A 23,881-nucleotide genomic window follows, 5' to 3' on the forward strand; every position below is an offset into this window, starting at 1 on the left:
TCAGAGCACTTAATGTTTTTCCAGAGGTTCTGGGTTTGGTTCTGAGCACCTACAGGTGGCTCGCAATCATCCTTTAACTCCAGTTCCAGCAAGTCTAACATTCTCTTCTGACTTCTGAGGGTACTACATGAACATGGTGAGTGTGTGTATATATGCACTTAAAAACCTCCCCAAGAAAAAAATGATAAAGTTCTGCTTTGAGAATTAATATTAGCTGTGCAGCAGTAAGGTTAGGTCGTGTCCTGAGTATGTGGTAGCTCCAGAGAGCATTGAGGGATGTGGCTACTAAAGCACAACTATTTCATTTTATAAATGAGAAACTGAGGCAAAGCAATTTGAATGACTTGTTTGTTGATAGAGCTTCTCCTATTCTGGTGTATTCTGTGGTGATGATTGCTTTTTTAGTCCATTCATTATCCACTAAGCAGCCTTTGAGTGCCACATTTTTGTTTTTCTTAGTGGTGTCCATGAATGCTTGACTATGTTTCAAAAAAAAAATGCCTCTGTTTATCAGTAGTTTAGGCGAAAATCTATAGTGTTCATGTTAATATGTAATGTTTAAATTGTTTGAATTTCCTTTGCCATAACAGCCTATTTTATATCAACCATTGGTTATTCACTAACACTTAGAAGCCTACCAGTATTATTGATGTACACATTCAAATTTTGCTTCTCATTTTGAGACCTGTTGCTCATACTGGCCTTGAGGTCCTGAAAATCCCTCTGCCTCAGGCTTCTGTTATGAGCTACCACACCTAGATTTTTATGTAATTCTTTTCACTTAATGCTAACACGATTCATTTTTTCATTTAAAACCCATTGAATACCTAAATCATGCCAGCTGTGTGTAACACACTGAACATATACAATATATAAAACAGCACCTGCTTATTTGCAGAGGTAACAGTCTTGTGTGAGGAGCACTGTGTTGCACATTAGGACAGTAGCAGACTGTTGCAGGGTATGCTTGTCTTTGCTATCTTTGGGCTAAAGTGTTTTCCTAATCAGGGAATGTCCAAGGGTTTCTAAAGAGAAACCTCTTCATGCAATCTGATTTCTTTTTTTGGAAGATTAGAATTCAATGGTGAGAAAAGTGGTTGGGGCAAGTTGAGTGGCATATAATTTTGAAAGGTTTGCCAACCGTTCTGAGGAGTTTGTATTTTATCCCAAAAGCAATAGAAAGCTGTTGAGTGTTCTCAAGAATAGAATGGTGTGCTTGATCTCTGCTCTAGAAATACCATTCTGGCTATCATATGGGCATGTCAATTGTAATTTTATACTTATCGTATATTTTGTCATGAAGGTGTTAATGCCCAAATGTTTACCAGAAACTATTTCCATAAATCAGATATTCAACTCTTCAACTCTAAAAGTGGTTCATTGCTTACTTTTAACAATCTAATATTATATAATGTGTCTTCCTTTTTTGTTTTGTTTTGTTAGATCACATTTATTTGTATTTTAGTATGAATTTTTGTGTGATACAGAGTACTTGAATCAGAATATTTTGGGGAAAGACCTGTATCAATAATTTGCCAAAACCCCCAAATTACTTCCAATGTACAACCAGAATCCAGAATCACTACTCTTAAATGAAACATTATCTATTCCTCTCTCCCTCCTTCCCTCCCTCTCTCCCTTTTCCTCCTCCTTTTTGTTTGTTTTTCGAGACAGGGTTTCTCTGTGTAGTCCTGTCGTGCTTTGCAGACTAACCTCAAACTCCTAGAGATCTTCCTGTCTCTGCCTCCTAAGTGCTGGAATTAAAGGCATGTGCTGCCACTACCTGGCTACCTATCTTTTTCTTAATGGCTTACTTTCACCAGACCAGTCAACAGCATTTAGCACACAGGCACTATTACTTTCTAAATAATGGTTCCCTGAGTTCGCCCTTGCCTTTACTTCTATAAGCCTGTACTCTCTCCCATTGCCAGATTGTATCCTTCATTTTTCTTACAATATTCTTCAGCTTTTATTAATAGGGCCTGCATACTACATGACCTTATTGCAAACTACCTCTCTGGCCATATATGCCACTGTTTTTCTGTTGGGTTAGTTAGTCTAAGCTCTTGTTCTCTTCTGTGCCCTAAATCCTCTTGTATCAGGTGGGATGCCTGTATTCCAATTTCTAGGAGAAAGCATAGGTTTCCCAGAAGTGAAAAAAACCTCCATAGCATATAACACCTTTTTTTGTTTATTTTATTAACTCTGTAGACCAGGCTTGAGATTTACCTGCCTCTGCCTCTCAAGTGCTGGCACTATCACACCTGTCATATGTAATGCCTTCAAAAGACAAGGATGAAGTGTACATATGAATAGGATACTTAGATGAAAAACTAAAAGTATGAACAAAATCCCAAAAGGACATTTCACTTTCCTTGAAAAGACTTATGAACAGGAACAATTCAGTGTTTCAAATATCACTAATACAATTAAAAATGAATTCTTGATGGTATAAACTCTCTCTGTATAATTCAGAATATATATCAAGGAAAACAGTGATGAAAGACCTTTTTTGCATGTCAGTGCTTGGGCACAGTTACTCTAGGACCTACCTAACTGTGTTCTTTGCCATTTTAAGCCAGAAGCATTATTATTACTTTGGATTTTACAATCTCAAGTCTTAGGTCTGTCTTAAACCTACTGATATGAATTTCTTTTTTAACTTGTCTCTCAAATGGTTTTGCATTAATATTCAGTTTCTATTGGAATAGTGTTTTTATACTACAAAATAACCTTTCATCTAATTTGTAGAATCACTAAATATAGCAGTTAATGATGTAGATTATTACAGGTAGTGTAACATAAAGGCTGGCTTGCTTGGGTTTCTGTCCTGCCTGGTACCCCACAGCTGGCAAGCCCCAAAGAAATCACACAAAGATCTCTATAAGTTATAAAGCTGATTGGCCCATTAGGTCAGGCTTCTTATTAGCTCTTATAGCTTATATTAACCCATTATTCTGATCTATGTTAGCCATTTGGCTCAGTACCTTTTTCAGTGGGGCAGATCACATCCTGCTGCTTTGGTGGTCTGGGCAGGAGTGGGAGGAATCAACTTCCTCCTTCCCAGAATTCTCCTGTTCTCATTGCATCATTTCTACTTCCTGTCTGGTTTTCCCACCTAAACTTCCTGCCTGGCCAATCAGCGTTTATTTAAAACACGATTGACAGAATACAGACAATTCTCCCGCACCAAGGTAGTATATGTATTGGCAATGTTGTGCCATGAAATGTGATTTCTGCAAAAGAACTAGTAAATTTCAAAGTATGTATACTCTTTCCTTAATTACATATCATCTGCAAATTAAATTTTTGTTATAACTGAGAAAATACTTTATATATAATTTGAAAATTCTAACTTCCCTTAACTATAAACAGTCCTCATAGTTATATTCATATGTTGTAGGACGTTCAGAGGTCTAGAGGACCACTGTTGGGCAGGGCTAGTTTGAACCATGGAAGAATCCCTGGTTTCCTTCCTTTGAATGCTTGGAGTGTCCCTCCAGTTAAAACTTCCGCTGATCTCTAAAGTGCTCCCCAGTGCTTCCTTCATTGAGCTGCTACTATAGGCCCACTTATGATCAGAGCTGCTGCTGGACAGCAGCCGCGTGCTGCCAGCCTTGGGAGCCTGGTAGCTGAATTCCAGCCGGAATATTATTGAATGCCGTTTCAAATTCTACAGACTAGAAGAAAACCCCCTTTCAAATGACTTCCTTCTCCATCTTTAAGCCCTGAAACATTCTGGGCACGAGATTTCGTTTCATTAGCTACCATTGTTGTTTTGTCAGTTAAGGAGTCTGGGTAGGAAAAAAAAGTGGAAAACCATTGTAGTCGCCTTTTAATCCATTAAAACTGGCTGTGGATAATCTTTTATTATAAACAGTCAAAATGTGGTGGGATTAGTGTGTATTAAGTTGAAAACTGTTAAGAATTAATGGCACAACATAGACTGTTCATTGGGAAAGAGGTTACTGTCTGTAAATTTCTAGAAGAACAAAATTTAATGTTGAGGTAGTTCCAAGTCGTGGGAGAGATTTTGTATTAATCAGGGTTATGGAAGTTTGTAAGAAAATCTAAAGGAGCACTGTAGTAATGACAGAGTAACAGAGGTGAGAGAGAGGCAAGGACAAGAAAACACAAGGAGTGACTAAGGCACTGGAAGAAGAATGTAAATGGATTTTCCCAATGTAACTTAGCAGCAGAGATTGAGGGCAGAGTAATCCATGAGACAATTACAAAATAATGAGTTTACTAACATAGGAAATTATACACAAACTGTATAATAAATCATAAAGCATAGAAGGTTGAGGGGATGCTATTAATATATTTGGAATTTATAATCAATGCCTTAGTATAATATACAATAGGTTTATGAGACATAAATGTCATTACTTATGTCTGTTCTTTGTCTCTCTGTTCTTGTATATAATTTTGATCATTGTTTTGATTATTACTGCTTCATGAAAATCATTTATTAGTGATAATACAGTTGAATTATGTGAAGGTAAGATCCCATAGATAATTGATTACAACATAGGAATGCCAAACAATTCTTAAGTCTCAGTTCAAAAAAAGAATAGCTCTTAGACTCTTAAAATATACTGTGAGTTAGCTGCATAAATGCACTTAGGAGGTAGTTACATTAATTAGAAAGTTAAAAATTACCAGTGTGCTTTTCACTTACAAGGGATGGTGAATGTCCCCATTATAAGGATAAAAATGATTAAACGGGGACAGTTTATGCCTTATTTCTTCTTCTTTTATAGGTTTTAAAACGACCAGAGTATTTTGGGAAGTTTGGTAAAATACATAAAGTTGTCATCAATAATAGCACATCATATGCAGGCTCACAGGTAACTCATTATAGGGATTTTTGCCTTTCCTCCCTATGGTCTGGGCTTGTCCTGGGCTGTCAGAAGGAAAATTTGCTTTCTGTAGTCAGAAGGCTTGAGGGTCAAAGGAGTTATATATACAGTGCAGTGACTTCTGTTGGTGGGCTGGGGGAAATTTTATGTTCATTTGATCCCTCAGGACTTAGAGCGAATGGCTTGATGGAATAAGGAGGAAATAGAAAACAAAAGTTTATTGAAGGGATTAAGGGGTGGGGTGGTTACCAGGCGACCTAATAATTAGATAATGATTTATAATCAATATTAATTTTAGATATTGAAAACTTAATAGAGCAGCTTTGTCAGACTGGCATTAGTTAACAACTTGTACAAATCGCGTTTATTATTGAGAGCATTTACTTTGATACAGTGTCTTTAAATCTGACCTTTTAAATTTTTTTGTAACTTTGATGAGCCTGTCAAGTTACTTTTCAAAAAATGAGGGGTGTTGGGAGGAAAAATACTATTTTATTTATGTATGTTATAACCCACTTATAGCCAGGTAAAATTTAAGTATGAGTGCTTTTAAATAACCTAATTAAAGGAACAGCATTATATCAAAACTATCTAATTATTGCCATTATTATTAATAGTGTCAGTAGTAAAATAAAAACCTTTAGAATTCTTAGGCAGGCTGCAAAAGAATTTTATTTTTCAGTATTAATTTGAAACTAATGACAGTGGGATGGGATGTGCTTTGCTTTAGGGTCCGAGTGCCAGCGCTTATGTAACCTATATCCGGTCAGAGGATGCTCTCAGAGCAATCCAGTGTGTCAACAATGTGGTGGTGGACGGCAGAACACTTAAGGTAATATGTTTTTGTCTTTTACGAGGAAGGGGTAATAGTGAAAAGTAGAGGAGTACCTGATATTTAAGCAGTAACTTTGAAGGCATTTAATTTAAAAATTGTCTTTTTGCTTTCTGTACCAACCTGTTATACACAAATTATTTAGTATTGAGCAGTGCTCTGTTTTATTTACTGGGTAGAAATACACATTATTTAGAGATAATACTTTAAGATTTCGATTCATGTTTTCTTATTTTATGAAAATAGAACTGTTCTCCTCAGAAACAGGTAATAGTTGTGCTTTGTTGTTACTAAATATCTGATCTTTGGTTTATGTTTGGGCAAATAGTCCCACCAATGCAAATGAAAAAAAGGATGGCATCGTTAGAAAGAGGAATTTCCCTTCTTCTGTACCAAGCTACTTAATAAACACGGAACAGACTTTTCTCTGCCCCTGATTCCTAGAGAAGAAGATCTGAATTTGCCAATTCTGGAAAGCATTCATTTAGATTTTCTCTATGTCATCTAAGTGATGTCTACATGAAATCCACCAGTAATAAATAGTTCAGCTCCATAGTGTTCTCAGTCATGTTTTGTTCTGTCTGTGTCTCATTTTAGGTGAAATGATAACATTAGTGATGGAAATTGATATTGTGGTATCAGTTCATAATTTTGAGTGTGCTTTCCCCTGCTCTGCTTTTCTTCCTACAGGCATCTCTAGGGACAACAAAATACTGCAGTTACTTCTTAAAGAATATGCAGTGCCCAAAGCCTGACTGCATGTATCTGCATGAATTGGGAGATGAGGCAGCCAGCTTCACAAAAGAGGAAATGCAGGTAGTAAAACTCATGTGAATTACCAATTTAGTATGAAAGGAATTGCTTTTAAAGTTAAAATTATGGGTGAACACTAAGATTTGAGTTTTTTAAAAGGTGGTATTACTTTAAAGTAGCATTTCTAAAGTATTTCTTAAAATGTCTCTTATGCGGACATGGTTACAACAAAAATGAGTCTGTGGTCAGCTAAGTCAGAAAGCGACATTAGTATATCAGCATATGTTCCAGAGGTTTTAATTAATGTGCTAGCATATATTGAAATGGGAACCTAGCTGGCCGCAGGAAACACTTAAGGAGAGTGTCAGCAATAAGAAAGCCAAGGAGTTACAGTAATTATTAGTTGAGTTTTGTCATTGTTGCTTTTGTTTGTTTTGGTTCAACCTCTGCTCTTTATAGAATATTCTAGAAAATAATCTGTCTGATGATGGTGATACCATTTTTAAGCAGTGACTCTCCTTTAAAAGTGTCCACAGAGTAGTCAGTGTGACTTGAAGGCTTAATATCCTATCTTCTTTTTTACCTTTCCTCTTCTCCTGTCTCCTTTCAATTTGTAGTATAAACATGCTTTTACAAGTAAAAATGTTGACCATACGGCCTATTAAAATGAGGATTATACCAAAGCACAATGCTGCAGTTCCCTTTTGTATATGAGGACTTCAGATTGTTGCTGTGGACTTTTGCAGGAATACTTCTCATTTAGAAGGTGGGGGGCATTCATTGCTACTTTTTATTCCAGGTCAAACTAGAAAACATATGAGCTCCTTTAAAGGCAGATTGTATACAGCATGAAGTTTTGTCTCTTTCTGACTTGGAGTAAATGCAGATTAAGTCCCATTATATTAAACATCTTGGTGACTTTTTACAGCATTGTCTTTTGAAATTAAAAAAAAAAACAGTGTTTAAAATAATGATATTTAAACAATCAGACAAATTACATATTTTTTCAGTTAGTATTTTAAAAGTTTTCGTTTTATTGTTTATGAGTGATTTTCTTTAAATGAAACTTTGTCTTTTGAGTGTGTGCGCATGGGTGTGTGGAAAACAAAGGTGCACATAACATGTTTTTTTGGATGGCTCTCCACCTTAATCTTTGAGTCAGGGTCTATTTGGTTGATCTGAGACTGGCTAATCAGTTATCCTACTGTCTTCTCCATATACACTCTTTTTGTTCAGGCACGAGCATGCACACACGGTCCCTTACTCACATCCTTGTGTTTGTACAGCAGCACCCTGCCCATTGAGTCATCGCCCGAGCTCCTGGATTAACCTTCTTGGATGAAAACTAGATAGAAACATTTCAAACTGTATTTTAAGTAGTGTCTGTATACCCAACACTCACATGCTATTACAGTGAAAATTGGTCTAAGGATTTCCAAGTCTATCTTATATTTTTCTTATCTTACAACTCACTCATCCTGGGTTTTAAAATTATTTGATAGTTTTTATTCTGAAATATTTCTCAGTGTGGAAAGAAAATTTGAGAAAGCGATATCATGACAAAACCCAAAAGCCATCTTTGTTACTATGTAACTCAAAATTGAGTAACCAGCTTGTGTGTCAGAGTAGGGAGCAGTGCTGTGTGTGCTGTACATGATACAGCTGTTTGTACTAAGTTAGATGTTACCACCCTCACTTCATATTTTGATTTTATTGTATTCTGTTGCATTTTCATTTTGCCACAGTATATACTTAAATCACAGTTTTAAAATAGTTGGTATTCCCATTGGTAAGTGAAATGTCCTTTTATTCAAGACACACATATAGGTGGTTAAATGCTGCTCAGAAGTTTTTTCATTGCCATTTATTTTTGTTTATGGTTTGCTTCTACAATGATCCTTGCCTGCTTTCTCCTGTACCATTAGTGACATTGCCTTCTGGTAGAAAGCTATCCCAAAATACAAGAAAGAAGTGTTTTCTTGAATATACAGTGGGTACCAGCAAGGTCTTCCATAAAGACCAGTCTAGTAAAGTATTTTAGGATTCCTAGGCTGTGAAGCATCTGTCACTGTGCTCTACTATCCCTGTTGTACGACTTCACTCTGACTTTGTAGCAAGACAGCATGTAGACCGTAAATAAATGAGTAGTGAGACTGTGTCCCAGTAAAGCATTTTGACAAAAGGAACTGTCTGCAAACTGTTTATTCCTGGTTTAGAAGTTTAAGACATTAATTTTTATTTTGTTTTGGGTAGGGAGAAAGTAGCAAATAAAAACAAATTAATGACATTTTTACCTGGTGTTAAGATAAAGAAAAATGTAGAAAAACTGTGAATTCATTGTGCTTTTGATCTCTAAATAAAAGCAGAAATCTACTGATAAATTTTGCTTAATCATCAAATGTTCTGGTTTTCTTTTCTTCAAACAACATAACCAAAAGCAATTTATGGGAGAAAAGGGGATTATTTTAGCTCACACATGTTGATCTTTGAGGGAAGTCTGGGCAAGAACTTAGATGCTGCTTACTTTCCTACTGATGTGTTTATATATACAGCTAGTTTTCTTTTATAGGCCAGGAATGGTGTCCACAGTGGGCTGGGCCAGGCTATCCTACATCTATTAACCTTCAAGATAATCCCCAGCAGACATGCCCACAGGCTACTGATCTGGGCAATTCCTTAGTTGGCATTCCTCTAGGTGATTCTCAGTTGCATTCAGCTGACAGTTAAAGCTAACTAAGTAGTGACCTATTAGAGGACTTAGTTTTATGAAAGAAACTGTAAGTAGTTTAAATTTTTTATTGTATTTATTCATTTGTATGTATGTGTGTGTGTGTGTACATGTGCATATATGTGTGCACATGCACACATACCACAGCACATATGTAGAGGTCAGAGGATAACTTGTGGGGTTCATTCTCTCCTACTGTATGTGTTTTCCAGGAATCATACTCAGGTTGTCATGCTTACCAACAAATGCCTTTACCCACTGAGCTAGCTCAGTGCCCTCCTGGTGCATTGATGTAGTGAAATTGTTCTCTACATATGGTTCTGATGAAATGATTTGGTCTCTGGAGTATCTGTAGTGTATGTAGCTTGACTGGAATGACTTGTTGGTCTAAAAGTTTGGTAGCATCATCCTCAGATTCTGACTCTGAGAAAACTAATGTCCTCTTTACTGTACCTTTAATAACTAAAAGTAGCTAAGCATTTCATACCAGACTTATTTTTTTGAATCCCACTGCAGTTTTAATTTCTTTTTTTATTAGGCGGGTAAACACCAAGAGTATGAACAGAAGCTACTGCAAGAATTATATAAATTAAATCCCAATTTTCTTCAGCTATCTACGGGTTCAGTTGATAAGAATAAGAACAAAGTGACACCATTGCAGAGGTATGATACGTAAGTACTAACTAAATGCTGATACTACCCTAGTCAGATGTCTTTCATTCCTGTCTGTCATTCTTTTCATTGTTTATGTCTTTGTCTTTTTAGACAAACTTCATAACAAGACCTGTCATTTATTCACCATCCTCAGCTATATAGAACTGTCAGGTCATAGTTTCTAAGTATGATATTTATTTTATTTTGTCTTAAAAAACAGAGTCTTATAGAGTAGTCTTTACTGGTCTGGAACTCACTGTGTAGACCAGGCTAACATTGAACTTACAGAGATCCTCCTGCCTCTGCCTCTGCCTCTGCCTCTTGAGTCCTGGGATTAAAGGTATATGTCACAAGGCATGGCTAAATTTGAATTTCTGTTGCTCACTGTTCCCTGATAACACTTAGCTTCTTGAGGCCTCCACTCTTGGTTCTTATTTACAGACAGGAACAACTTTTCATGCTGAAAGGGAATCACAGAGCTAGGTATAGTGCTCACATTTCTAATCCTAGCATTAGACCCTGGTGCGGGAGGGTCACAAGTTTGAGGTCACTGTCTGGGATAAAGAGGAATTTCTTGGCCTTCTCAGTCTTTAAAAAACAAGAATCCTGTGTTGCAATGGGAATGAAAAGCTCTTGCCACTCAATTTAAGGTTTTTTCATAATACTATGGAGAAAACATATTCTAAAAGAGAAAAGGGTCTTCACCCGAAGTGGTGTGTGTTTGTCTTATAAGTGTGAGTGGTTGTTCAGTCTAGGGGATCACTGATGTTGCATTCTATGAGGACAGAGTGTCACATATTTGGAGTCTTACCTTTGGGAACAAGCAGTCTTCCTGTCTTCAACCTCTTACATGGTTTGGGTGGTAGAAATTGGGTGAATGTTTAAACAGATATGTAAAATTTAATACAAAGTCTCATGATGATTTAGTGATCTTTATGTCTTAAACTGTTCTTTGCTGTAAGTTGTCAAGTATTATACAGTTAACTAATAACTTTGAGATTTCACTGTTTGCTATCTGAATCGTCTTTAAGTGATGTTTGTTAATGTCTAGCTTTAAATAGTAGAGTCCTTGTCTAGTAAAATAACCAGCTTTCAAATGTATTAGTAAAATTTATACAGATTATTGTCAGAGTCTTTCTTCAAACATATTATTGTGTTTAAAATTTTTAAGCTGCTATTCTCTTTGGTGCTGAAGATTATTTAAATATTAAAGACTATTTAAATGTGTTCATTTCTTATACACTTACACATAGTGGGTGTGCATATGTATATAGATGTATAAATAGATGTCAGCACAAAACATAATCACTGTATATTAAATAATGTTAAAGTTAGAAATAAAACCTAAATTCAGCCATATCTTTTGATTTGAACAAATTGACCCTCTACTTTGATTGTTTGTACTACCCTTTCTAGATGACAAACCAAGTGCTATTGCTCATTACCTACCATTATTGTAGTAAACATTTCTGATATGCTCAGCATTTATATACATCATTGGTCTTATTAAAAATAGTTTTTCTGCATGAAATAACACGTACTGAAATAAAAGCAGGAAACAAGGAAGCCATTAACTGTAATGCATAAAGGATGGGTATTTTATAGCTTTGTGCTATAAAAGGTAGATTGAGACATGGTGCAACAACTGAAGATTATAAAAGGAATAGTGCCTGGTTGGGCTACTGTGCTATGGACACTGAGTAGACCTAGTGGTAAGAATCACATTGCACAGTATAGGTGGTCATGACTTGATGTGGCTCATGAAGTCCATGTGGGAAAATGAAGATGTTAAGTTCAGACTGAAGTGAAACGAAGATGTAAATGAAAATTTGATGTGCTAATTTAATCTTAATAGTCCCGTGTGGCTGATATTGTCATTATTACTTCAGATAAGAAAACTAAAAGAGAGCTAAGTGTTAACAAGTATTCTATACAAATGTGCTATAGAGACCAGATTCTGACCAAAATCTCTGTCACTTTAAAGACTAGACTTATCTTACTTTGCCATCATTTAAAACTATGCCAAAATTTTAAAGGAGAAATTGCTAGAAAATAATTTAATGTCAATTATATTAGTTTTAAGTGAAACCATTTTGACTGAACATCTCTGGTATACCAGAGTTTTCTTTCAAAGAATTGATAGTGTTTTAAACTTCCTTTAACCACAGAAAGAGGGCACTAGTATACTGTCTAGTAAAGATATTAAAAGGAAGACTTATAAGAATTTATCAGTTTTTACTTCATGAAGAAGTGTGCATTGTTGTCATCCCCATCTCCATCATCATCGTTGTTATTGTCATCTTTTTGTGTGTGCTATGCAAACAGTTTACAGCTGACTATCATCTCTTACTCCCCTTTGAAAGAACTTGACTGATATTCTTACTGAAAATTAAATGTGCTCTGACAGACAGGTGCCATCTAAATGCCTTAGTAATTGCGTAGATTGTGAAGAATTAGTGCATTAATCCTCTTCTCTGGATTCCTTGGAATTAAAAAATCATAAAAGGTACCAGGCGATGGTGGTTCCTGCCTTTAATCCCAGCATGAAAAGCAAAGGCAGGAGAATCTCTGAGTTGGAGGCCAGCCTGGTCTATAGAGTGAGTTTCAGGACAGCCAGGGCTACACAGCGAAACCCTGTTTTGGGGGCATGGGGAGGGAGATGCTGTACTGTAATATAGTTTGTCAAAAATGTACAAGATACTCTCTAGGAGAACTTGGCAAATCATTAATAGGTTGGTAGGTATTAAAATATATATGAACTCCGAAATTTTCTGCAAAATTCTACGTACCCATTTATATATGGAGGCATTGCTATGCTGCTAGCTAGAGAAGGCTAGAGGTGAATTTATGAATAGTAGAGAACAGTGATTCTCAAAGTATGGACAGGAGCCACAAAAGTGACCTTCATTTTGTGGATCTCTAGAAAGACTTTCCTTTATTGTAGACAAATGGTTTACAATCTCCAGTTTTATTTTTGAGTAAGCCCAGAGCTGTTTATTAGTAATTAAATGGGTAAAAGTCTGCTAAACTAGGATACTTCATTAAAATTGGTTAATTTCTTACATTAAAATTGGTTTGGTTTTCTGTTACGAATTCTGTCTTTATTTCTTCTCAGTCCCTGTCTGATTCTGATTTATATGTAGTCACTGCACATGTGTATACATAGTGGGTAGCTGTTAAGTCACCTGGGGGATGCTTACCCCACTTAAGTTGACTATAGTTTAAGAAGTTATTAGAGCCACTGATCTAAAGGATTTGTTTAGAAAGTTAGATGGAGATAATGTGTCCCCCATTTCATAGTAACTAGTACTCGAGACTCAGTGGCAATAGTGAGGTACTTTATGACCTTGCTAGATAGGGCACCAACTCAGACAAAGTGACAGGCAGGCTGATTAAGTACTCCCATTAGGTGCAAAACAGTCATTCTTATATTCCTAATGAGGGTCCTTTCCCCTCTTCACCATTTGCTGAGTACTGCAGGAGGTACAATCTTCATGTTGTCTACTTTTTGTTACCCATTCCCTTCAATGCATATACCTAGTCATATAGTATACTATGGCCTGTGCTTTTCCATCCTGAGATGAAACAGATCTCCTCCAACAAAACTTTAAGCATGAATGAAAGATAGCTAAAAAGGCCTAGACAAATAGGCACTAACTATTTGGATAGGGGACTCCCTGCTTATCTAAACTCCAAGGTCACTTGAAGCACTTTTATATTTATGAGTCAGGATAGGGATGGTTGAGGTAGGATGTGAGAGCCTGGGCAAATGGCTCAGCAGGTAAGGTACTTGCTACAAAAGCATAAAGACCAGAGTTGAAGTCTCAAGCACCTATAACCTTCTTGCTGGCAGTTAAGGTTCCCCAGCTAACCCTGATTGTGATCAAATTGACAGAAAGCTGACTAACATGCAAGGTGTTTGAGCTTAGACTGAGCCAGAATCTCTAGAGATAATGAAATTAAGCTTTATATTGTCTATTTTATTTGATTGAATAAATAAATTTATTCAAATAAACATTTATATAAATATAAAATTTATATAAGTAAATTTAAATATATATTTAGCTTTCAAAGAGTTCAGGTTAATTTAAAAATAGTTTCTCTTGGAATGGTATTTGCTAAAAATGTTAGCAAGGCTTTTTTATGAAAATCTTTATAAATTTTATCTATAGGGTTTATACATATTTTTCTGGACATAGTATTTATTTGTGTGTATGTGTTTGTGCATATGAATACAAATGGTAGAAAGAGAAAACTGACTCCAGCAGTTTGTCCTTTGTCCTTCATGTTCTGCTTGCACATATACTTTTGCACACACACAAACAAATGCAAAAAAAAAGGTGCTGTTAAGAATTGCTTATTCCCGTTACTCTCTGTCTTCTGGCCTATGTCTCTTTTTTTTTTGTCATTATCTCTGTTAATTCATACCATCTTTTTGTTGGAACTAATAATTTTCTATTATATGAAGTCATTTGACATAGGCTGTTTCCACCTTTAATGCTCTTCTTTTCCATTTCTCCTCTTAGTGTATAAATCACTTAAACAGTTTCATAGTTTAAAACTATGTGTGCAATCTGTCAGATTATCTGGTGTGTCTCTCAGCATCTCTGTAGAAGATATGCTTGGGATTCAGGTTGGGTAATAGCCTGGCTACCTGCCAATCAGCGTTTATTTAAAACATAATTGACAGAATACAGAATTGTCCCGCACCATTACCCCCTCCCCCTTTCTTTAAGAAAGGAAACTATCCATAGTCCAGTTTTTGGGAAATGTGAGTGTAGTATTCCAGGCTACTTTCTGCTGGTTTGGGGCACTGATAATCTTATGGGGACATAAAGAAAATTTTGAATTATGATTAAGTCCTGACTGGAATATTCTGTGAGGCTTGATCATCTCAGGGAGAAGTCTTGAATCTGTTCTGGATATAGAACTTAGACATCTGGCTGGGCGGTGGTGGCGCACGCCTTTAATCCCAGCACTTGGGAGGCAGAGGCAGGCGGATCTCTGTGAGTTCGAGACCAGCCTGGTCTACAAGAGCTAGTTCCAGGACAGGCTCCAAAACCACAGAGAAACCCTGTCTTGAAAAACCAAAAAAAAAAAAAAAAAAGAACTCAGACATCTGGGCCATCTGTTCCTCTGGGAGAGTTTTCAGGTGGTCTTCCTTGATCAAACCTGATTTTTTTTAAACTCAGAATGAATCCACAGCCTCTCATTTTCTGTGGAAATAAAAGCAAAATCTCTTCTCCAAAGTAACATACCTTTTGACTTCAGTTTTGAAGTCAAGGTATTTTCAAAATACCTATCTTGGATTAATTTAGCAACATTTATAAACAAGTATCTTTTAGCAGCTGTTACTCCTTCCTCAGTATTTAAACAATTCAAAGAGAGCATAACATACAGTATCAAGATTCTCTGTGTATTTTTTTTATCTTTATGTGGCTTTACTTTAACCTCTTTTTTTTTATTATTTTTACTTTTTGAGACAGGTTCTCTGTATATCTTTGGCTGTCCTGGAACTCCCTCTGTAGACCAGGCTGTCTTTGAACTCACAGAGATCCACCTGCCTCTGCCTCCCAAGTGCTGGGATTAAAGGTGTGTACTACCATACCTTGAATTCACAGAGGTCTGTCTGCCTCTGCCTCCCAAACTTTGGGATTAAAAGTGTGTGCCACCACACCCAACTACTTTCTCTCTCTCTCTCTCTCTCTCTCTCTCTCTCTCTCTCTCTCTCTCTCTCTCTCAAGAGTTTAACCTTTAGCCCATATATTTTTAACTCACTGTAAAACATTTAGGTTTTTTTTTTTTACTTTGAATCTTTTATTGTATATCTTTCTTTTTCTGACCACATGAATCTTAATCTGCTAAGCAATATGGAGAGGATTAAAGCTGTGGCTTTGACGGCTAGATTTTTTTCCATTTCTTAGCTTTTTGAGAAAATAAAAAGGTTAAAGTCCTTAAAATAAAAAAGTAAAAGCCTATACTTCCTGCCTGGCTACTAGCCAATCAGCGTTTATTTAAAACATAATTGACAGAATACAGAGTTGTCCCACACCAAGTATGTGTCATTTATCTTGCTTGAATGTATAATATACACACTTGCCTTCTCCTCCTTAGATAAGATTAATAGTGATAGAAGTATTAAAAGAAATTTATGGTTTCTAAGTGCCTGTAGAGAACATTTCCATACTTTTTGTCCTCTGTCAAACATGCAGAAAAATAAGTTAATCACTGTTTGTTTTTGTCATTTTCTATCTCTTCCATCAGCCGTTTATTTCAGCTTTAAGTTTTGAGGACTAATTAGGACGTGAGTTTCTCTGGGGGAAGAGAGGATTGAGACTTTCCCTTATGTGTTCTGAACCCTTACTATCTTACATAAGGTCTCACATTGTAGTGTTTTAAAAACATTGTTAAGATGACAAGGTGTTTATTCTTAACTTTGGGGGAGTTTTTTGTCGATTTTGTTTGTGTGTACATGTGCGAAAGTGCACACATGTGCTTGTGTGCGTTGGTGCGTGTGTGTCTGTGAGTGTATTTTTGTTTGAATGATTTACTCTCCTTTTACTCAGTTTGCTTTTTTTTTACAGCCCCATTGACAAACCTTCAGATTCTCTCAGTATAGGGAATGGTGATAATTCCCAACAGGTAAGATTTAGATAAAATTTCTTTCATATATCTGCTATAACCTAAAAGCAAAGTGTTGTATGCAAGTAAATTTTTTTCAGATTGGAAAAATACTTTAAATACTGACACAATTCAAAAATACCTTGATGGACTGCCTTGTTAAATGTATAATAGCATCTTTTCTTCATAGAATGTATAGAGCATGTTAGTCTCTTCTTTCTTTTTTTGCTTCACATCCTCTCTAGCTAGTTGTCACTTGTGTCATTGATCATAGCCATTCTGACAGGTAAGTGTAAGAGGGAATCTCAGAATAGTTTTGATTCATATTTCCCTAATGACAATGATTGTTTCTTTAAGGGCTCTCGCTCCTCTCTCTCTCTCTCTCTCTCTCTCTCTCTCTCTCTCTCTCTCTCTCTCTCATCATTCATTTTTTATTTTACATCCCTACCACAATTTTCCCTCCCTCCTCTTCTGCCATTACCTCCCCGTACCCTCCCACCCTGTCCCCCAATCCACTCCTCTGTTTCTGTTCAGAAAGGGGAAGGCCTCCTATGGATATCAGCAGAGCTTGGCATATCAAATTGTAACAAGACTAAGCATCTCCCCTTGTATTTAGACTGGACAAGGCAACTCAGAATGAGGAATAGGTTCCCATGAGCCAACCAAAGCATTAGGGTCAGCCCCTGTTCCTATTGCCTAAAGTCCCACAAACAGAATAAGTTACACAACTCTCACATATTCGTAGAGTGCCTAGGTCATTCCCATGCAGGTTTCCTAGTTGTTGGTACAGACTTTGTGAGCTCCTTTGGGCCAGGTTTATTGTTCTGTGGGTTTTCATCTGATGTCCTTTACACCTCTGGCTCCTAGAATCCTTCCCTCTCTTTAGCAGGATTCCCAGAGCTCAGCCTTATATTTGGCTGTGGGTCTCTGTATTTGTTTCCATCAGCTACTGAATGAAGGTTCTCTAATGACAATTGGGGTCTGATCACAGGAGATGGCCAATTCAGGCTACATGCCTACTATTGCTAGAAGTTGTAGCTAGGGTTTTCCTTTCAGATTTTTGAAAGATTCTCTTGCATGAGGTTTCTGCCTGTCCCTGAAAAGCGCCCCCTTTCCTGTCAACTCTTTAAGTATTCCCCCCCCCCCCGCAACCTGACCCCTCAAGTTCCCATCCCCAGCAGTCTCCAGTCCATCCAGAAGATCTCTTTTATTTCCCTTTCCCAGGGAGATCCATGTATCCATCCCGCCTTGTTAACTAGCCTCTCTGGGTCTGTGGATTATAGCATGGTTATCTTTAGTTTACAGCTACTATTCACTTATGAGTGAGTACATACCATGTCTTTCTGGGTCTGCATTACCTCACTCAGGATGATTTTTTTCTACTTCCATTCATTTGCCTTCAAATTTCCTGATGTCATTGTTTTTAACAGCTGAGAATGCTCCATTGATTAAACAGCCCACATTTAATCCATTCTTTGATTAAGGGGCATTTAGGTTGTTTTCAGGTTTTGGCTATTGCAAATAAAGCTGCTATGAATGTAGCTGAGCAAGTTTCCTTGTGGTATGATGGAACATCCTTTGGGTACATGCCCAAGAGTGTATTGCTGGGTCCCAGTTTTCTGAGAAACTGCCGTAATAATTTCCAGAGTGGCTGTACAAGTTTACACTGCCACCAGCAATGGAGGGGTGTTCCCCTTACTCTGCATCTTCACCAGCGTAAGCTGTCATTGGTGTTTTTGATCTTAGCCATTCTGACAGGTATAAGATGGAATCTCAGAGTCATTTTGATTTACATTTCCCTGGTGGCTAAGGATGATGAACGACATTTCTTTAAGTGTTTCTCTGCCTGATGAGAATTCTGTTTAGGTCTGCACTCCATTTTGAAATTGGGTTATTTGGCTTTTGATGTCTGATTTCTTGAGTTCTTTATATAGTTTGGAGATCATCACTCTGTCAGATGTGGGGTTGGTGAAGATTGTTTCCCATTCTGTAGGCTGCAGTTTTGTTCTATTGATGGTGTCCTTTGCCTTACAGAAGTTTTTCAGTTTCATGAGGTCCCATTTATTGTCAGTTTTAGAGTCTGTGTTACTGGTGTTCTGCTCAGGAAGTTGTCTTCTGTAACAGTGCATTCAAGGCTGTTCCCCACTTTCTCTTTTGTCAGGTTCATTGTAACTGATTTGTGTTGAGGTCTTTGATGGACTTGAGTTTTGCGTAGGTTGATAGTGGACCTATTTCCGTTCTTCTACATGCCAACATCCAGATATGCCAGCACTATTTTTGAAAATGCTTTTTTTCCATTGTATAATTTTTGGTCTTATTAAGTTAGTACCTTCTTAATAATCAAAATTACTTTGATAACCACATACAATTGTAGAGTATCACAATGCACCAGCATCCTTCAAATCGACTTCAGTTCCTGGTTGTTTTGATCCTGTTTCAGCTAGCTTGCCTTCTGAATTTTTACTTTGGAGTTGTTCCCCTGTTAGTGTTCCTTTCTTCTTTGCTAGCAAGTGTAGTTTTTGCTCACTGTATATTCCCATAACAACAACCACACACACACACACATACACACACATCGATACACAGAAACTTGAACAAAATGTAAAACTTTGCTTAGCTTTGTTGCTTTGATCTGCTGCTTTGTCCCACTGAACTTCTCCTTGGGGATAGGAGTTAAGTAGGCATGGTGTGTGTGTGTGGGGGGGGGGTCAACAGCCCAGACTCCCAGAAGACAAGCTGGGTGTAGCAAGCTCAATTTATTTTAGGAAGGGAAAGCCTTACATACCCTCCACCCGCCTCAGGGAGGGGAAGCGGCAGCAATGACATCAGGGTCTCTCGTGGCAGCTGGAGACTGGTTCAGGTCCTCTTGTCTCACAGGCACAGCAGCTGTTGCTAGCAGCTCCCTTGACTCAATTTGGGGACGCGATATACTGCATTCTCAGATAGCCGGTTTAGTCCAGTTTTTAGCCCTTTGAGCCTTGGCAAATAGCCCCCCACAGAGCTTAATAATAAATAAGAAAACACCAAGTTTGCTCTCATAGCCAGGCCTTCACTCATTTTAATAGACAGTGTTGGACAGCTCATTGGCTTGCACACAAACACACACACACAGAGTATGTGGGGGTATATTCACAACTCACAGCTCTTGAGTGGAGTTGGGGTGACAACTTGTGGGAGTCAGGTGTCATCTCCTGCCATGTGAATCCTGGGGATCAAACTCAGGATGGCAGGCATATTTATCTACTGGGGCATCTTTCTGGACCCATTCACCTTAATTTTTTTTTTTTTTTTTTCGAGACAGGGTTTCTCTGTGGCTTTGGAGCCCGTCCTGGAACTAGCTCTTGTAGACCAGGCTGGTCTCGAACTCACAGAGATCCGCCTACCTCTGCCTCCCGAGTGCTGGGATTAAAGGCGTGCGCCACCATCGCCCGGCTCACCTTAATTTTTTGATTTGTTTTTCATAGTGGGGTCTTTCACTGAACCTGGAGCTTAACCATGGCTAGCCTAACTAGCCAGCTGTGCTCTTGGGGTTCAACATGTCTTGGCCTTCCTAGCACTGGGTTATAGACATTTGCCTCCACACCTGGCTTTTTTATGTGAGCACTGAAGATTCAGGTTCTCATGTTTGTGGAACAAGTACTTTTACTGAGTCATTTTTCTGGCTCTCCATACATCTTTGTATATTGGTAAAAGTACTGTATTTTTAATCTCTTGTGTAAAGAATGGCCATTTTCCCACAATGTAGGTAAAAAAAAACTGATAAAACTAAAATGCAGTATTTTTTTTAAAGTTTTTAGTTACAAATTATTTAAAATAGCCTTTGTATATTTTGAGTTGACTTTTTTTTGAAGGTGGGGGTTTGAGACAGGTGTGTCAGCTCTGGCTGTTCTGGAACTCACTCTGTAGACCAGGCTGGCCTTGAACTCACAGAGATCCACCTGCCTCCCAAGTGCTGGGATTAAAAGTATGTAGTTCTGGGACGGGCACCAAAGCTACAGAGAAACCCTGTCTTGAAAAACCAAAATAAATAAATAAATAAATAAAAGTATGTACCACCACTGCCCAGCATACATAATTTTTTTTTTAATGAGCTAAAAGTAATTGGGTCTGGATGCTTTTGCAGAGGACTCAGTTTTTTTGATTCCTAGTACCAATATGGTGGCTCATGACCATCCTACCTCTAGTTCCTGGGGATCCAGTATCCTCTTTTGACCTCTGTGGATACCATGCAAGATACATGTTCATACACATAAAATAAACCTTAAAATTTTTTTGTTACAAGGGAAATTAAAAGTAGTTACAAGATCTAATCTTTAGCATATAATCAGTTTTGACATTTTTCTTTCTCTATTTTAAGACAGGGTCCTCTTACAAGCTGGTTTTGTAAATAAGGCTGACACTAGCCTTGAGTTTCTGATTCTCTTTACCTAAACCTCCCAAGGGCTGGACTTACATACATATATAACATGCCTAACAGTTTTCTCAACCAAAATACTATATTATTTTTCAGATATATCTAAGAATCATAAGATTTTGTACTCATCATCCATCATCATATTTTGTTCACCTTGTTTTGATACTAGATTTAGAAAATTCTGTTTTAGAAAATACTTTCAACAGTTAGAAATTTTGCATCATTCTCTTTTCTTCTTGGAATATACCTTTTTCTATTGCCTTCACACATTTGTATCTTAATGCTTTATACTTCTCATAGATAAATGTAAGGCTCATAAGGCCTGAATCTACCCTAGGTACTCACATAAGAACTGAGCACTGTAGTATATATCTGTAAACCCAGCATTGGAAGGACAGGGACGGGAGGATTCAGCACAGCTGCCTAGATGATCTTCAAGTTCATTAAGAGACCTTGTCTCAAAAACTCAAGTAGAACACATATAGGAAGATACCCAGTACAGATTTCTGGCTCTTGTATGAATTTACACACATGCACACATAATCATATAAATACATACAAACAAACCAAAAGAAAAAACACAACACCTTCGTCATACACATAGAAACCCCCACAAATAAACTTATAAATTTGAACTGAAATGTTTGTCTATAACAGAAATTTTCTCGTTTTGTTTCCTTGTGGTGCTGGCAGTAAGGCCTTACCTGTACTAGGTAAAGGTACAATGATATAATCCCAACTTTGTAAGAAGTATTTAAAAGTCTTTTTTCCCCTGTTGATTTTCTATTAGTATTGAGTTGATCAAACAGAGTATATTGGAGTCATCTCAGAATACTTTTTCATGTATGAACGTTGGTAATATTTTAAAAAATTTGAATAATCTTAGTTATCTTTTTCATTTTCCCAAGACAGTCTGTATAAATAGTGCACAGGTAGAAAATGAGAGGTATGTTACTGTCCCTCAGACCATGGAGTTAAATACCTCAGAGTCAATTAGGATTTCATCTTGGAATAAGCATGGGGTTTTCTTTTTCTTTTTGTTTGCTTGATTAGTTGGTTGTTGTTATTTTTGCTTTTTGCTTTTGATGCTGAGGTTTGAGTACAGGGTCCTATCCATGGCTACACTCCTAACTCCAGAATTATTTTTTAATGATTATTTGAAAAAAGCTTGGTTAGATCTCCCTTTATATTGATTAAAAACTAATACCGGGGCTGGAGAGATGGCTCAGAAGAACAAGGGTTGTTCTTCCAGAGGTCATAAGTTCAGTTCTCAGCAACCACATGGTGGCTCACAGCCATCTATGAAGGGATCTGGTGGCTTTTTTTGGCATGAAGGCCGTATGTGCAGCCAGACACTGTATAAATAATAAATAAAATCTTTCTAAAAAACCAAAAATACTTAAAATCATCTAATTTGGAAAAGAACGATTTTGCGTATTGTCGTTGGAGCCAGTCGTTCTCTTATTACCAGTTTGAGCATTCCTGATCATTTATCATTACTCTTTAAAGGTGTTTACTCTTGAGCAATTGCTCTTGAGCTATATAATGAAATCCTAGACATCACTCATTTGGAAGGGGTTTTGGGGAGTTGGAAAGTACAAGAAGAAAAAGTGTAAAAGAAGATGAGACTGGCTTAGTCTTTTCAGGAACTCTTTTTTTAAGTATATGTATAAATTAATGAATTGCTTGCTTTTCTCAAATTCCATACTTTGATTCAAAAGTCAGATGTTCTGGCTTGAAGACCCCTGTTAGAAACCATTTATTGCAGATGTTTAAAATTGTGGTTTATTAAGATACAAACTTACCTTGACTTCTTCCTCTTTCTTTTAGATATCTAACAGTGATACGCCTTCACCACCACCTGGTTTATCAAAATCTAATCCTGTCATCCCCATCAGTTCATCCAATCACAGTGCACGATCTCCTTTTGAAGGGGCAGTAACAGAGTCACAGTCATTATTCTCAGACAATTTTCGCCACCCCAACCCTATACCAAGTGGGCTTCCTCCTTTTCCCAGCTCTCCACAGACACCCAGTGATTGGCCTACAGCTCCAGAACCACAGAGCCTCTTCACGTCAGGTATGTAATTAGTAATCAGACTCATAGAAACTGACAAATAGTTGGGATACATTTTGGTTGATATACTTCTGTCTTGTTTTCTATCAACTTTCCTTTTTTAAAAAATGTAAATTATTTAAACTACATGGTGTAGGCATATTAAGAGGTCCACAATAGCCTGAAGTAGAGTCTAACAAAGGTTTATTTTTTTGGGAAAGCTCACCATAAGGGTAGAGATCCATGGTCCTCTGTGGGCTCTAGGACCACACATGCTTTTTCCTTTGCTCTTATAGATCCTCAGACCACCCCCAAATGGGCCAGTATCAAAAAGGCTGTTGACTGATCGAGTTCCCATAGTACATCCCCCTTTTATCTAAATAAAGGGTTCTAAGCCTAATACAAAACTATATACAGTAAGAACAAATATCAAGTATTGTCCAGGGAAAAGGTGAAGCAAAAAACATGCATAAAAACTAGAACTACAACCAGCATGAAAAACATCAAGCAATGCTCTTTGGGCTGAGGAGGAAGGAAGACTTGATTGGGGGAGGGGGAGGGAATGGGAGGTGGTGGCGGGGAAAAGGCAGAAATCTTTAATAATTAAATAAATTAATTAATAAAAAAAAAAGCATCAAGCAAGGAACATAGGCTAAATGTCCAGTCTAAAGTAATTAGCAAATAAAGGAGCTCCCACACAACATGGTATTAGATATTGTGTTGCCTAGAAATTACAGTGTTGTAGAACAGATTTGTCTAGAAGTCATTTGCTACGTTATTTTCTCAATTTAAAAACTCACTGTGTGGCTGAGCATGGTGGCACACACTTTTAATCCTTGCAGAGAGGCAGGCTGGATCTCTTGAGTTCCAGGACAGTCAGGGCTACACAGAGAAACCCTGTCTCAAAACCCAAAGGGGGAGGGGGTGGAATAGAAGCTAAAAAAAATATTGCTTTGGTAGT

The 23,881-nt window shown here is 37.3% G+C and overlaps 1 protein-coding gene across 7 annotated transcripts in view; it reads left to right on the forward strand.

The window, feature by feature from the left end:
* The window catches only part of Cnot4 (CCR4-NOT transcription complex subunit 4), a 109,906-nt gene that overhangs the window by 55,159 nt on the left and 30,866 nt on the right, over positions 1–23,881 (forward strand). For 3 of the 7 annotated variants that reach the window (XM_057765166.1, XM_057765192.1, XM_057765210.1), the window contains exons 4-9: positions 4,764–4,850; positions 5,593–5,694; positions 6,385–6,510; positions 9,714–9,847; positions 16,414–16,471; positions 22,695–22,944. In XM_057765166.1, coding sequence (XP_057621149.1) covers positions 4,764–4,850; positions 5,593–5,694; positions 6,385–6,510; positions 9,714–9,847; positions 16,414–16,471; positions 22,695–22,944 — 757 coding nt within the window. The remainder of the gene's footprint in view (positions 1–4,763; positions 4,851–5,592; positions 5,695–6,384; positions 6,511–9,713; positions 9,848–16,413; positions 16,472–22,694; positions 22,945–23,881) is intronic. The other 4 variants (XM_057765175.1, XM_057765202.1, XM_057765218.1 and 1 more) reach the window with 2 other exon arrangements.

Source organism: Chionomys nivalis, chromosome 1 (assembly GCF_950005125.1).
Source record: "Chionomys nivalis chromosome 1, mChiNiv1.1, whole genome shotgun sequence".
Taxonomy (NCBI): Eukaryota; Metazoa; Chordata; class Mammalia; order Rodentia; family Cricetidae; genus Chionomys; species Chionomys nivalis.